Source organism: Gambusia affinis, linkage group LG12 (assembly GCF_019740435.1).
Source record: "Gambusia affinis linkage group LG12, SWU_Gaff_1.0, whole genome shotgun sequence".
Lineage (NCBI taxonomy): Eukaryota > Metazoa > Chordata > Actinopteri > Cyprinodontiformes > Poeciliidae > Gambusia > Gambusia affinis.
This window is the reverse complement of record NC_057879.1, coordinates 16,523,377-16,540,515: the sequence shown is the minus strand read 5'-3', so window position 1 is coordinate 16,540,515 and position 17,139 is coordinate 16,523,377. Positions and strand designations below refer to the sequence as shown.

Here is a 17,139-nt window from a genome sequence, read left to right as displayed (position 1 = left end):
TTGTGAAACCTTTCTGCAAGTAAGAACCGTGGGAAAACAAGAGGACCAAGCTGTCCTCACATTTTTCTGACCATTTTCAAAATGTGAAGATGAAATATCTTGTTGTCCACCCCCACCAGAGTTAATGTACTGAGAAATGTGCATCCATATTTCATAGATCTGTTTTGAATAATTACAAACTGCAAACATGGAGGTAAATTCCTGATCCATTAATTTTGACTGGTACACATCAAGATTTGACATTTATCTTGAATAAAAATGAATAAAGAAATGACTGGAATAAATACACTTTGATAAAATATGAACATAGGTGAGCTGACAACTTTTCTGAAATGATAAATTGCAGTTGAGTGATTGATGATGAGGCAGGATGCTCTCTTCATCATGTCACAATGGCTTCAGTCAGACTGGGTATGTATTAATGTATTCTTGATCATTTTTCAACCTGTTTTTAATCAACAAAACATTTAGCTATTCAGTCAGCCCAGCTGTTTCAAACTATTTGTTTCTTTATATTTTGTTATCTCCAGCTGATTTTTCAGAGCATTATATGGAACATAGTGTTCCATATAAAGCCATACAATGTTCCATCCACAGTGTCGGTCAGAAAAAACTGATGCAACAAGCCAAATCCAAACTATGGTGACAGTTGGTGAATGTAAATTTGCAGCATTTTAGACCAACTAACACAATGCAAAGTGAATATCTTTACATTTCATGGCAGTTCCTACATGAATGCAACCCCTCCTGCATCCCTAAACCCAAAATCCCTGCCAGTCCACAACCATTTCATTCACATTTCTGCCTGAAGAAATTATGCTTCTGAAATTCCTGTGTCACCCCCAGTGTCACCCTGGGCATCTGCCCATGTTTCCCCCTATCACAAGACAACAGCATAACTGAACATGGATGATTGGTGGAATATAAAAATTAAGTCAGTACTTTGAGTACAGCTGTGCATCATTGATTTGTGATTTGCATAATTAATTATGCTACCTTTATTACAATGATCCAACATCCACCTGCCTATAGTGTGTGTGAACATTAAAAGGTACTGAAACATAAACAACCTTCCACATTTGGCAGCAGCCACACTAAAGTTGTATAAAAAGCCTTACAAGAAATTTATGTTTTACTGTATCAGCATATTCTCACGCTGAACATTTTAAGCTCCCTCTTTTATTCAGAGTTTATTTATTCAGTAAGGAACCAAAGTCACATTTTTATCACTAGTGCCACCAGCAGTTGCCAGAAAATTTACTTATTAAGGTATTTTTTATGTATCTTTGTATTCCTCATAAAATGTTTAACAGTATGTGTAAGGGGTTTGAATGATGTTCTCCTGGGAAACCCCAACCTGCTCATATCTACATTTTAATGTTGAAAATAGTGATTTTTCAAACTTACTGAACATCTTTTCCAAGAGCCAAAGGATGAAAGATAGTTGTCTCCAAACTTTTGGCCTCATCGGCCAAATTTAAAACACTCACAAACTGCTCTTTTTTTCTCCTCAATTAACAATACAAAAATAATTTAATCATTTTTATTTTTATATGTTTAATGTGCAACAACAGATTCAGATCTCTGTAAAAACACAAAACAAAACAAAAAAAACAAAGTTTGTCAAAGGTTTTAAGAGAAAAAAATGAAACCTGGATAATGAAAGACAAATAACTTTGTGTAGTACCAACCAACACTTTAAATTTCTGCAAAAATACTAGCTGTGTCTGTCTGCATCACATGATGTTGCAGGAGGGCAAAAATTACACATTGTTGAATTTAGATCAAGGGGACACATAAAGTTGTCACAAGGGCCACAAATAGCTCCAAAGCCACACTTTGGGCATGACAGTTACACACTTTTCACAAAGTTAAGCTGAATTTTTTTTTATATATAATCAAACTACAAAAGTTGCAATAAACAGACATTTGCTCACTAAAATTTTGTGTCATAGCTACATACCTTAATTTTATTGACCATACATAACTATTAAACTACTGTTTATCTCTTTATCCCTTTTTAAATTTCTTTTTCAATTTTCATGCACCAAATGTTTGAAGAAAAATTCCATAGAAGCACTAAACAGGTGGATTAAATCAAGCGAAGGGAGTCAAATGAATTTCCTTCTAAATGAGGAATAAGAAAAAGTGGAAACAAAAATCTGTTGAGAATGATAGAGTCTAGCCACCAGGGAATAGGGGAGGGGGTTGTTGGGAGAATGCTCTGAGAGACACTCGGCTGACTGGGCTTCTGCACACAGCTCCGGGATTCCCTCCTCTTCCTTCCCAGTATTGTCCCACATCCTGCAGGGCCACATCTCCTCTCGTCTGCGGCCAGCGCTGCCACAATAGCGCCGGCAGGCACAGGGGCATTGAGGGGTGACCAGAGGGACACCAGCAGTCGGCCTGACAGGATGTGACACACTCCGCTCAACAATTAATGAGTACAAAAGGAGCATTTGACACGACATGACAGCTTAGCGTGGCACTTCGAGGCCTTAATGGCTCTCTGAGTGGCGTCCTCACACTTGGGCATCACACTGGGAAACAGAAGGGCCGGTGATGGAAAACATAGAATAGGCCAGACGAGATTTTGCATTAAATACAAGGAAATATGGGCTTAGAGTCTGCCTCTTTATGATGCTACTAAATAAAATGAAGTGTAATCAATTGACCTATTGATCATAAAGACTAATGCTAACTCTGCATGACACTCTGAACACACTATGATATGGCGACAGCAGCGTCATGTTATGGGGATGCTGGTTAGGGTTGATGGAGCGATTTAGTGAGATAAACACATCCAGAGACACAACAGAATAGTTTGGCTCAAAGCTCATCCATGTCACAATCCAAACCTAAACCCAGCTGAGATTCTGTGATAAGACTTAAAAATGACTGATGTGAGGTTGAGGTATTTGGCAAAGGCAAATGAACACAAATTTCAGTCTCTATATGCATGGAGCTGGTAGAAACATATCCTGAGGTGGTTAAAAGTGTTCACTTTCAACCAATTTCACATAAATTGGTTGTAAAAGATAAAATATGAAAAAGTGAAAAGAATAAGGTTGTTTTTTTTAAGCCAATATAAATCACTATGTGATTCCATCACGGCTTTTGAGCAAAGAATAAAAAGAATTCAGTAATGCTTCTCTGCATTCAGCTTCAACAGACCACTACATACGCAGTAATGCATGAGTAATAGCTCAATTAGAGATCACTCTGCCATCTAAATGAGTACTTTATTTGTAATGCTTAAAGTGAATTTTGCTGCCAACATGAATATGTCCACCTAAAGCTGATGCCTATCTGCACCTAGTCTATAAAGAGAATAACTTCCATTTCTTTTACACGAGAAAAGCTGCCCACAGACATCTGAAAACAAAATGTGTTGTCGTTAATAATTCCTCAGCAAACTCAGTTATTTCTCATAATATTTGTTTGGAGCAAGGCTTAAAAGGTACAGAGATAAAATATTCAGCAGACTTGCATTGATATTCCCTTTCCCCAGTGGCTTCTCTGGCCTGGGTAATTGAGCAAAAAGAGACGAATTTCTGCCTCCTCTGGCGTTTGCCGACTGCGAGCAGCAGCTTTCTCAATATTAATAATAATATTACCGATGGCACCAGCGAAAGAGAGGGATTAGTGCTCATACTGCTGGATGAGAAGTCACTGCTTGGCTGGTAGACATGTGGGATTTGACTTGACTTTTTTCTTTAAACGCAGCCAATGGGAAGCCAAAAATCTTTTTCATTTAAGAGCAATTAAGTGGATCCCAGAATCACTGGCTCCAGCACGCCGCCGAGGATTTTTTTTTCCCCCCTGGTTTTATTACCCATTTCCTCTCTCGCGCGCCAGCAGAAGGAATGCTCACTTTTCTCTCACAAAGCCACATTTCCAACATCAGAATCACACAGGGACCACCATGATTAAGTGCAAGCCAGTGCTTCCCTAAACATGTGAGACATTATGGACCCCCCCCTCCTCTCTCAAACACTGGAGAAGTGTTGTATTCCAACATTTATGTGAAGTAATTAAAAACATCCAGCAGTAATTTAATAGTTCTCACCAAGCAGAGACATGAAGTCTACACAGTTTTTCCTCTCTGTATAAATAACCTGGAATGCAGTAAGTACACAGACGATTTGGCTGTTTTTTCTTCTTCTTCTTCTTCTTCCTGCTTTTTGCAACATTTTGTAACAAGCCCTGTTCTGTGTCAGTCTGACCCGAGACGAAGTCGTGCTTCGAAATTCATGTTCCAGGGAGAGCGTACAGTCATACATCATGGCCTGGCACTAGATGAAAAAATAAAAGCTTTGCAGAAGCTTCATGCTACTTCTGTGCAAATCTCTTTTGATCTCCCGACTGCAGGGAGTGTAGAAGTGACCTAAAACTGTTGTGGCAGCATTGCATCTAAAGGTGAATGGTTCTGTGGAGTGCTTGTCAATAGCCACATAGAGCAGCTTGACAGACACGGGGTTCCAAACTGCATGTTTTCTCACAGAAAGAGCAGATCCATTTATTTATGAAGCTGTTAGTGGGGCGTTTAGATACATAAGCTGTTTTCAAACTTTAAAATACTTCCTGTGTAATTAAAAAAGCTAAAGGAAACTGTGATGCAGATAAGGTTTTTTTTAATAGTATTTTACACACAAGTGGTGGAATTAACTTAATTTAAGTCTAAAATGATAAAGTCACAAAGCTTTGTTCAACAGGTATATATTTTTCAATATTTTCAAAGATGTTCTCAATAGGGGAATGTATTAGCTGCTGCTTGTTTTATTTAATTTCTGAGTTGCCTTCAGGCGACTACCTATGTGGGATAGTGCTGCCCAAGGCACAACTCAAATTTCATTAATTACATTCTCAGAAGTTGAACACAAAGTACAAATTGTAAGATTTATATATTAATGATAAGCCTGAAATGCTTTATAAAATGTTAGGACCCAACATATCAGCAAGTGGTATCAAAACAGAGCTCTTTATTAAAATATACATTATACATTTTATCAGGAGCAACACAGGATTTTATAGTAAAGGTATAGTATAGTTTTATTTATTTATTTGCGCGCATCGAGTCAGATAAATATTTACAAACATAAGGCTGTCCTGCCGAAACTCCTGTTGAGAGAGAATATCTATTTCATACCTAAATGGTAAAATGTACCTATAATTATCCAATTAAATACTAACTGAGCAAATCACAATTACAGAAATTCTGTTTCTGTTATAGGTTGCATGCTGTTAATATCTTACTTGCTGTTGATAACGCTCCTGTAACTTTTATTTAGGATAAATCCAAATTAGTTGGAATCAGAGGCTAAAGCTGACGTCAGTCCAAGAGGGGCAAAAATGGACTTCTTATTTGAAAACAAGTCCAATTGTAACATTGTCACATCAGCTTATGCTTATTAAACAAGCCTTAAAACTATTGTCACATGTACATGGGGTGTTTAGTGTCTTAGAGCTTTATTTCAAGCCATATAAAGGGAGGGGATACACGTCCCTTAAAAGGTAAACATTGAGAGACAAAAATATGAATACTGTTTGATGTTAATACTGTATTTAGACACAATCAAGATCACATTTAGCTCAAAAACAAGTGGGAAGAATACAAACGCATTTACTCCCACTCCATGTTCATATGGTATATAAATAATGGTTGCCACTATAATTTGAGATTTGGTCATTTGTTATGTACACGTGTTTTTTCATAATGCATTTACTTACCATTGATGTCACTCATAACATCATCACCATATCAAAATATTTAATTACATAAAATAATGTCTGAATACTTTCAATCGTGAATAAAACTACATTTAGTAATTCTATTATTTACAAAAAAGCTCAAGATTTTCCAAGAGGAACACATATTAAACATGTAAAATTAAACTTTTGGTAAAACTTTAAAAATTATGTAGCTTTATGTTATTAAAGATAAAGTTTAATCAGTAATATTTTTATAAACAAATTTATGTCAGATCATAATTTATTTGTTAATGTCAAGTCGTCATAACAAAGACATTTGGAATAATGTCAACTTTATAATAAAAGTTTCATGATTTACTGAATGACACTTTATAACAATTCATAAATATTCATTAAGACTTACTCATGTTTATGACAGGTGTTATGACATGTTTATGACAGTGTCATGACTTATCCTAAAGACATGTCTTATTCACAACCCATCAAATAAAGTGGTACCGAAAAAGGTAAGCATTTTGAACAGTATTGCTTGGTTGGTGGTACAAGGCTAACCACACACATTTTGCAAATTCTAACCACTTTCAGAGGTTTTTAAAATATTTCTATGCAGTTTGTGTGATTGCAAATTTTGTGCCGGAAGAACATATGAGGCCTCTTCTCTGTCAGCCGTAAAGTGTAAGCCAGGACAAGGACTTGAAGAATGAAAACAAATGTAGTTTTTCAGGAAGATGGACACAGTCACCCCTCAGTGGTCATAAAGAAGACAAAGCTTTTTACAGTATCAACAAAGACAAGACGTGACCTTATGGCCTCAAAGGGCAAAAGGTGAGCACTCTGGGAGCAGAGGCCTGGTTCCAGCGGTCTGCCGGCAGGCAAGCTGCACATTCCCCCCCAACAAATTCCTTCCCGTCTTAGATCACTGCTCAATGCGCTCTCCCTTTAGCCCCTTCACACTGAGAGGTATATAAGTCTTTATTTTCCCAGGATGGTGTCTTATACGGATACTGACATAAAATAGGTGTAAATGAGAGTGACATGAGCTTGTGCTTTTGCGCAGGTGGATCAGTTTAAAATTTATATTAGTCTGATGGGGCTGCAGAGTAAGTAGCCAAGTGAGGATTCCAAACTTCTATTTCAATAATAATCTAAAAATGTCACCATGACGAGCAAAGATTCACTGTAGAACAAGAACATGCGCTGAATAAAGGCTTGCATTGATATCTATCGATCTATATATCCATATATTTGAGCTGTTAAATGCAAACTGTTTATGGTTTTGTATTTATGATTACCAATGATATGCAGGAGGATGCAGAAGAAAAAGAATAGCTGTGTCCATATACTCTCACATCTCAAAAGTCATATCATCTCTTGCACAGACTGATGAGGAGCAAGGTCATCCTCCGCAGCAAATCCTGACTCATCTCACACCCTGATGCCCACACACAAATTGAAATGGGAAATGTTTCAGAAATACTTTGGCTTCATAATAAGGAAATCTATAGAAATCTACTGATGCGAAGACACTCAATAGCCATATAAAGCCGTATGAACACACTGGTCATGAACCTCTACACAGCAATCAGCTCTCCCTGAAGCCAATTGAGCAGCACAAAAGGTTGGATGTTTTTTTGTTTTGCTTTTTTAAACAAACTGACAGCACGCCTGCAAGCATTTCAACTGTGTTGCCGTGTCTGACGAGACATGTCCTCCAAACTAGTCATTCCCAAGGACCAGGTCAATGACAAGTGTGTGACTGGAGCGCCCTCTAGTGGACAGATTCTGTAGCTCTACAGCGCAACAAAATACACATCAAAGGTCACTCTATGCAAATGGCTCGAGAACACAGAAATAGTTACTAAAAAAATACGTTTGATATGCAAACACTATAATTCATAATTCATGCTCTCCGTGTGCAAATCTATAATTCATTTAAATGTAAGTGAATTTCACTATATATTTTACTATAGACAGACAGACAGACAGATAGACAGATAGACAGATAGATAGACAGATAGATAGATAGATAGATAGATAGATAGATAGATAGATAGATAGATAGATAGATAGATAGATAGATAGATAGATAGATAGATAGATAGATAGATAGATAGATAGATAGATAGATAGATAGATAGATAGATAGATAGATAGATAGATAGATAGATAGATAGATAGATAGATAGATAGATAGATAGATAGATAGATAGATAGACAGACAGACAGATATCTGTGTGTGAGAGGGAGAAGGAGATGCAAGTCAGCTTTCTTGAGATAACATATGCAGACATGGTGTCAGATAGCACTCTTATTCAGAGGGCATTTTTGAATCATCACAACACAGTGTGTCAGGCTGGCGTTGGCTCTGCCCCCGAGACAAGCCGTTTCAATAAGGGAGACACAGGCGGGAGGTCGCATGATTCAAATCAGAAAGCTCATCATTTTCAGAAGTCACCCTCAGTCGTGCTGCGTTTGAGACAGATTTATCAAGATCGGGACCTGCTTACAAATCAAGTTATGTTTCAGATGCCAAATGCATTACTGTCTTGCCTGAAGATGCCATCTGAATTTAGTAAATTCAGCAAGAAGTGCAGCTGCCTCTCAAATTAATCGACAATTTTATTTGAGTAATTTGATGCAAAACATGAAACACACGTGGTGTCTTTAAAATCAATGATACAATTCAGGCAATTATTTGTTAGTTTTGACACTTGAAGATCACAGCTACTGAAACCCCAACGTTAGTTTCTTAGCACATTAGAAAGCTACAAAAGAACAAAAAAAAAAGGTTTTAAATTCAGAAATATTATGCTATCACCTCCACCTTCATGAGGAAACTGTTGACTAGACAGTTCAGAAGACAGTCACTAGCACCTCCTACATCACAGGTGTCAAACTCCAGTCCTCAAGGGCCAGTGTCCTCCAACTTTTAGATGTGCCTCTGCTGCTCCACACCTGAATAAAATAATTAGCTCATTATCAGGACTCCGGAGAAATGATCTACACAAGACGGAGGTAATTAAGCCATTTCATTCCAGTGTTTTGTACCTGTGACAAATCTAAAAACTGCAGGACACTGGCCCTTGAGGACTGGAGTTTGACACCCCTGTTCTACATGAAGAGTAAGTTATATCCAACATGTGGTACGCAAATATGCTAATGGGAAGTTGAGTAGAAGGAAAAGTGTGGTTGACGAAGGTTGGTTGACAAGCAACAGCAACAGCCGTGAGAGAATTGTGAAATAAAAGGGAGTTTCACAAGGCATTGACTGTGGGTGGAGTCACTCCTAAATCAGAATTATGAGTGTCTTACCTGGGCTACTGAGATTTATTTGTATTTTTTACTTTTGCAATAATTGGACTGTTGCTCAGAGGTACAAAGTCATTTTCAGATGAAAGTAGCGGTCAACAGAGACATTTTAGAACTCTTTGTGCTTCCCTCTGTTCACAACCTTTATGGTAACCCCTCTACGTTAGACGATGCAAGAGTCCTGTAACTGTTAGATGTGTCCGTTGTCTGACCTACACACTTGAATTAAATGGTGAAACTTTCTCACAAGCATGCAGTCAAGCTCTACACAGCTCTGATAATGAGCTAATATTGGACCCATGTGTGCTGAAGCAGAACACCAGCCCTTGATGACCGGAGTTTGAGACCACTGCTTTATGGAGACACTGACATTTTCCAACAGATATTTTGGCAACTGAACTCTAAGAGCAATTATTGCATATCTTATCATTATTATCAATAATATTTTTGCACACAAAGTTGTATATTTGTGTCAACATATTTGCAAGTCACAAAAATTACTGTTACCATGCTTTTTACTGTTGAGTCTATAAATCCAGTCTTGGATAAATTTAAAAACATTATATTATTAGTGGTTTTAAAATCTATTGCCTAGAGAGTATTTCATTGGATTTTTAGATATTTTTTATATAAACACTTTGAAAGTTATCACAATAAATGATAACTTTCAAAGTTATCATTTGAAAACATTGTGATAAGTCTTGGAATTTTATGTTTCCAGCTCCTAACTGCATACAGGGAAAAATACCAATAACTTTTTAAATGTCGCTGGCATCACTGTGTCGACTGGGCAGCAGACTTCTCTGACCTAGAGAACCCTCAACCCTTTGAGTTGAGGGTTTATGTCCTGGAGTGTTTAAATGTAGCCCTGCTTCAACACACCTGCATCAAATAAGTAGCTCATTAACAGGATTCTGTAGAACCTGACTACATCCTGCAGAGGTAATTCAGCCACTTGATTCCTCAACACCTTAACAGAGCCACAGGCTGCTGGCCTCCATGATACTCTGATTATCACATCTGCAAACAGCCGTTTCTCGCCTTGTGTAATATAGCCATTTTCTGAGAAACTAAAGTCTGTGTCAGTAACTAAAGTCAGTAGTATTTTTATAACAAATTAAACTGTAGCTTTACTAAAGCTAAAGTTTAATCAGTAATATTTTTATAACAAATTTATGTCAGATCATGATTTTTTTGGTTAATGTCAAGTTGTCATAAAGACATTTTGAATAATGTCCACTTTGTATTAAAAGTGTCATGATTTACCAAATGACACTTTATGACAAGTCATAAATATTCATGAAGATTTACTCATGTTCATGGCAGGTGTTGTCATGTTTGTGATGGTGTCATGACAGTCTTATTCACAATCCGTCAAATAAAGTGTTACCATGAATCTTTATGACTAACTTCAAATAAAACACTGCTTGCATCCGTTAGTGAAATAAATTAAATTCTCAATAATATCCTAGTTATTAAGATGTATCTGTACACATTTAATTGCCTTCTTGATCATTTTTAATAAACCAGCTTAAAAGGTAAAAAAGGCAGTCTAAGAAAACGATATCCTCTTATTACCAAAGTATGTTTCCAATTACTGTTACCAGCCTTAATGATATTTTCTGTATAAATATTTGCCTTTGATACAGACATTATATTAAAATAGTGTATGTTTACAGTTTAGAGCAAATATTTGCAATCCTTATCAAGTATCTGTATTATAAGGAAAGTTAACCTGTTGTCTCCTTAACCTCTCAATAAAACGAACTGCCTTCCTTGAAGGCCCTCTAGTGGAGGAACTAGAAACTGCAAGAGGAATCAGTCAAAAAAATTCAAAGCCAATGCATCTTTTTTTCTCTCTCTTTTTTTTGCAGACAGTGATTTTAATTTCAGAAAATCACAAGTTCATACACCTGCCATTTTCACTGGAAGTTAAATGCAAGGGTTTCAGAACAGAACAGGCTTCAACGTCTGTTACATGTCAAAGAGCTGCAGAACAGAAACATTGGTTGTGTGTCAAATACAGATATATATTTATATATTTATAAAAAAAGAAAATCACTTTGTGACACTACTTTTAGACTACAGTCACAGGTTCAGCAATGTGGATATTTCCATGAACCTGCTAAAAATTTGTCTAACAAGTCAAATACTTGGCTTCTCTTTGACTAGGTATTAGTTACAGAACATGCCTTCGGACACCCATGTTGCTTTGACTTCAGTGATTCATCATTTGAACAGAAAACTATTGGAAATCTGGTACATCCTGTGTGGCATCATGCTTCCCTCTTCAAGCCTACTCAAGCTGGAACAGGTCAAACATAAAATTCATTGTCAAACTAATAAAAAGCAGATAACTGTGGTCTTGTATTCATAACTATCTATTCAGTGCTTAACTGCTGGGACATTTCTCTTTTAAATGAGCTATGTAATAAGAAAGTCCAATCTTGATCTTGAAGACGATACTGTTGATGTGTGAAGTGAGCCTCTTGATGACTTTACACAATATTTCTAAGAGAGTAAGGTTTAAGACAGAGGGTTGAAACAATCCATTACGATTAAGTGCTGTAGGTTTGTCCTTCTGGTGGTTGTGGAAGCTTCATATTTTCTTTGGACATCATTAGACGCCTTAACTCTTGAAGAACAATTTTAATGCTATAAGAATTCTGCCATTTTGCTAATATTGGTATGCTACGTGAATCCACCTAGGAGACAAAGAAGGAAAAGGGGGGATGACAAAAAAAAAAATCAATCATTTTTCTAAGACCTCAGTATAAAAGTAGTTATGGTCTGAACATAACAAATTAGGAATTCAAAATTGTTTGTCAAACATTTTCTACAGTTGCATGTCCTTTTAATACCACAAAAGTAGAGGAATGACCAGAGTTTAATACAGTGCTATGCATTATAGTGTAACAAGTCAGTTCAGTAACTCATTGACCCAAACAGGAAATATTTCTTCCTGAAATATGGCCAAAAAAATTTTTTTAATATTATGTAAACAAAAGCAGTACCATTTATAAATATTAATGCAGAAAAAATTATGAGAAACATAACTTTTAGGCAGTTGATTGCAGCCTAGCACAAAGCCTAACTAGTTAGCCAATATCAGTTTATGATGCCTGTGAAATTTGGCCCAACAGTTTTCAAAGCATTTGCAGTAAGAATGGTCATGTTGCATTTTATCCAACTTTAACATAATCCAACTACACATCCAGACTTCTTTACAGAAGTTGGGGTCAAGGCTCCACAAAAGCCCACTGCTGTTAGTTGTGCTTTTTTCTTTGCCTTCTTCATCTTGTTATGATTTAGTGAAAAATAACTTTAAAACCAAGCCCTAGACCAGGGCATTCGTCATTGTCTTGTTCTACTCTATGTTCCTTATTTAAGCGCCAAGCCACTCAGTCCTTGAAAAGACTTTTCTGGGCCACCCTTGAATATAGAGGATTTAACTTGGAAAATTACCTGAGAAATGTGAATTATCTTCTGTGTTAAGATTCCACTGCCAGATCTCAAATGAAATGCCAATTATGTTCTTTATCTCGCAATTATTGTTCATCATAAAAAACTGCAGCTCCAATATTTAGGTATTTTAAACAGTTTTGCCATATTACAGTAAATCTGCAATACATTATCAAATAATTAAGTTAAAATTGGCATTTATGTCCTTCAACAAGAATATGACAGTTTCTGCCACTGGACCTGATAACTGCTCTGACAAAAGCTTATGGGCACGTTAAGACAAATTTGTTTCTGTAACAGAAATGAGTGAGAACTGTTGGTGCTTGTTCAAAAAAGAAAAATGGTCACATGATGCATTTTAGCTTTTACCTCTAGAAGAGTGTTTCTCAACCGTTGACCTCAAGCCACCCTGCCCTGCATGATTGAAGTTGTTTACCTGCTTTAACATGTCTTATTCAGATGCATTTCAGCTAAAATCTGCTAATCAGCCATCAACTGAAGTGAGGTGTGCTGAAGCAGGGAAACACCTTCAGCATGCAGGGCAGTGTGCCTTCAGGACCAGGGTTTAAAACACCACTCTGGACTACTGTTGCGCAACTGCCTCTAACAGTTTCTGGTGTTAAAGCAAAGGTGGCTGTTAATATTTGACACATACCAAAGACTGCATTAAATTAATTTCAGAGACTATTTCTGTGTTTGAAATTAGCAACTGCTTGACAACAAAAAGAGTTAGTGTTCATTTTAAAATGCTAAATTTCAGTATAAAAACCATTATATTGTTTTTTTCTATTCAAGGTAATTGTACTGCAAGAATCTCATAGCCCATGTTCATGCAAAACAACCTATGATCTTCACACCAACACTTTGTCGGATATGTGATGAAACTCACCGTCCCATTGGAATTATTTATCCCATTCATGCTAATTTTTGTTACAAATCTAACAGTCGGCGCTGTCTCTGGGTATCTAGGTCCACATTCCACTTTGAGGCTGTATATTCTGTTCTCATAGTTGGTCTGAAAAACCAAAAGGGGAAAAAAAATATCAGTTCCAGTACATGCATATATACTCTTTTAACAGACTGTCTTTTTTCCCCCCCCATTATAAACTAATGAAGCAGCTCTGCTTACTCTGGCTGGTCCAATGATCATGCCTGTCCACCTTGTGAGAGTCATGTCTTCATCATCCTCAAGGCCCCAGCTGACTGTGCCATCACCTTCACCCTTCTGGCCCTCTTCAAGCTCTTCCAACAAGCGAAAATTGCGTGGGACTTTAACTCCTAAAGGAAGACAAAGAGCTATATAATCACTTTTATAAAATCTATTTATATGATAAGAGAACAAGTCAACAAAAATGATCTCACATTTCTTGTGAACCCTGTGCCATGCAGCTGGATCATTATCCAACATTATAAATTATACAATTGATAGCACGACATCACATGAATTAATCTGTTGTTGTGGCTGCCACCCAAGCACCTAATGTACCATACTCCTTTCAGAACAAGCTGTTAAAATTGATAAGTTGTGGCACTTTAGTAGAAAAAAAAATCAATTTTCTAGGACAGAGGATAAATGACAGTGGATGATATTCTTTAGATTTCTACCAGTCTCTGAGAAATGATGGGTCTTATTGATCATTTTATCTGAGTGCAATGCTCTGGGGGGTAACTTATAGCCCTGACATTCATGAAGGTGTTCATTCATCTATTAGAAGAGTCAAAAGCCAAGCACACTCAGACTCAAAAGACAGAAAAGGTTTTCTTTAGGCAGGGCTATGTACTCCAATACAACCACAAACCACCCTAAATGATCAAACATAAGTAAACGCCCAACAATCCAGGCATCACTCATCAGGTTGATCTGGTTTGGCCTGTGCTGTGTGCTTTGACTAACCAGAAAGAAAAAGGAAAAAAAAAAAGATTAACATCAGCTGGTGACCAAAGTGAATACAATTTTTATCTTAACACCAACTGCTAAGTAGCCGGGCTAAAGCTCATATTTCAGCCTAGAGTTTGTTTCCAGGTCATCGTAACACCCTTCACTGTAGAAGTTGTTATTGCTTGAAGTAAAATAAACTGAAATGCAGCCATTTTTAAAATTAGTGGGATACTACAAAATAAAGTTACAGGAAGCACAAAACATTTAAGAAGCAATTAAAAACTAAATTATGAATGAAATTATGGCAGATAACAGGAGGACTGAGAACCTTATTTACAGTAAACTAGTCTGTTTTATCCTTCTGAGGTTTTGACTGTCCTGTCATGGGATATGCTGAGCTTGGAAAACTGATCACCATAGAAGGAATTAAAAATGATTCTTGGTGTTTACTATAAAATAATTGTGCTTGCTTTAAATAACAGGAAAGGATTAAACTATGGCATAATTATCAGACGTGTAATCTTACATTGCCTCTGCTCCTAAGAGAATTTCTGAACATGCACAGCTAAAAAGAAGTGTTTTAATGCCTTTCTTGCATTTTTCTAGATTTTAATCCTTTGACAAACTGGAATTGGCTAAATTGTTCTCAGGCAAAACCTAAGAAAAACCAACAACATAGAATTAGACTAACCATTAAGATGAAAACTTAATCAGTAGCTACCCTAGCAAAAGTGTTTTATTTCAATTTATGATTCATTTCCTTTCAAGTAAGCTTTTCCATTGCTTTGTTGCTTTAAAATGTTCATCTAGTTAAAGGCTTTTGTATCTACTGAGCTTTAAACATGTAACAACAAGATCGACAGATACAAGAAATAACTTGATAGTCTTCAACTCAAGCACAGCTTACTGCACAATTGTTCTCCCAACTGTGGAGCTGCATCAAATTTGAGAACCAGGTCACTATTGATATCTGATGCTGCTCAACAATGAGCCTTCACAAAATCCTGCTTTTCTGAAAACTCTTTCGAAAAGGTCATGAGATTTACAGCACATGAAAGTATAGTGGTGATTTTTAACAAATGAGTCAGGGTAACTTTCAGCCATTTTCTTAGGGGTGTTGCAACAGCAAACCTCATTTTAACACAGTGCAAAACTTTTCAATCAAGTGTTCAGCTATGGGGTGTGGGAGGTTCTTGGAAGACAGATGATATATTGGCATCGACTCTGCGGCCTGACAGTGAATGACAAGCTCACAACTTAAGAATGGAGGTGTGGTGGACGTGGAAGAAAAAGCACTTGCTTATTCAAAGGAAGATCCTGAAACTAAAGTCATACAAATAGGAGGTGAAAAGAGTTTGTTATTTATGATGGGAGCAGAAGACGGAGAGCAAAAATTAAAAATTTCACCCCCACCACCAAATGATTATTTTCTTCTCCTTCAATCATTCATCACATTCAGACTTTGACAGGTTTCCTCTTAAAACTCAAGCTTTGTCTCAGTTCAGCAGTAGCCTGAGATACCCTCCGCTCACCTACCATTTTCTGAATATATCCATTTTTGCTTAAAATTGTTAAAGGATTGTCATTTTTAAAATATAGAATAACTAGAAAATTACATCAGCAACAATTATGACTTTAGAAATAATGCCTGTACATTTTAGCTGTCTGCAGACATGACTGAGATTTTTTCCATGTTAATGCCCCAATTTAGGTCCTTTTTACCCATCAAAGTGAAGCATTCGAAAATAGTTTAAAAAATAAAATAAGTAACAAAGGCTGTGGTTAAATGTGCCATTTTAATAAACTACATGCATACTTTAATTTAAAAAAGGAAAATCAAAAATGTTTACTTTGAATAAACTTGTAATATAAAACAGCTTAAGGGTAATTACATTTAGATTAAATCAACACTAAATTAGTCTGAGAATGGAATCTGTTTGCTCCTTGTCCTGCTCTCATCAGCAGAATAAAAATTGGGAAAAAAAATCTCAAATGTATTCTACTAGTCATTAAATGCAACAAAACTATGAACTTGTCATTTTTGTTTCTATAAAACCGTTTTTCTTTACCTGAAGATGAACTAAATAATACATTAGTTAATGTGCAAATAGTTTATTCCAAATACCATGATCTTATCTGATACATTAAAGGCACAAAACCTTGGAACAAAGTCCAATAAAGGTCATGCAGTTTTGAAGGACCTTCTAGTTCCAATTCAAAAATGTCTTCTGCAAAACCTAGCATGGGATCCATTTACTTTAGGATGCATATGCTAATCAGACTGAGTTTTTACAGATAATCACCAGATTCTTAGTTCTTCACTTCAAGTTACCGCACCACAGCTAAAGTATTTGTGGAAAATAAGGGCTTAGGTTTATATGACTAAGATTCACAACACATCCTAAGTAAGTATTAACTTTTCAGTGTTTTCAACGTGGTTGGGAAAAACAATTTTCCCAGTAGGTTAGTTTCTAAAATATTGAGTCTTTCTACAAACACATTTCATCTTGGCATTTTATTTGAAACGCTCTGTTCTGACATACATCGGTTATGTATGCATCGTATAGCACCTATCTCACATCGGATGTTCTGTGCATTTACATAAAAGAAAAGCCCTGCTGTTTGGGTGCATTTTTTAACTGCATTTAAGAACTGCAGTCAATCACCTTCCTCTGAAAAAAACAAAAAGATGCACCGAAGAAAAAGGCGAGGTTAAACTCACTCGACAGGTCGCGCAAACTTTTCCTGAAACAGTTTCGATTGAGAATTTACTTCCT

The 17,139-nt window shown here is 36.5% G+C and overlaps 1 protein-coding gene across 1 annotated transcript; it reads right to left on the bottom strand.

Moving 5' to 3' along the window:
- Nucleotides 1-10,867: 10,867 nt before the first annotated feature.
- ube2v2 (ubiquitin-conjugating enzyme E2 variant 2) lies at nucleotides 10,868-13,896 on the bottom strand. The gene is given in 4 exon segments (XM_044134278.1): nucleotides 10,868-11,726; nucleotides 13,373-13,498; nucleotides 13,613-13,854; nucleotides 13,857-13,896. Coding segments are annotated over 4 exon segments (540 nt in total). The 5' UTR covers nucleotides 13,882-13,896; the 3' UTR covers nucleotides 10,868-11,579.
- Between the last annotated feature and the right edge of the window lie 3,243 nt (nucleotides 13,897-17,139).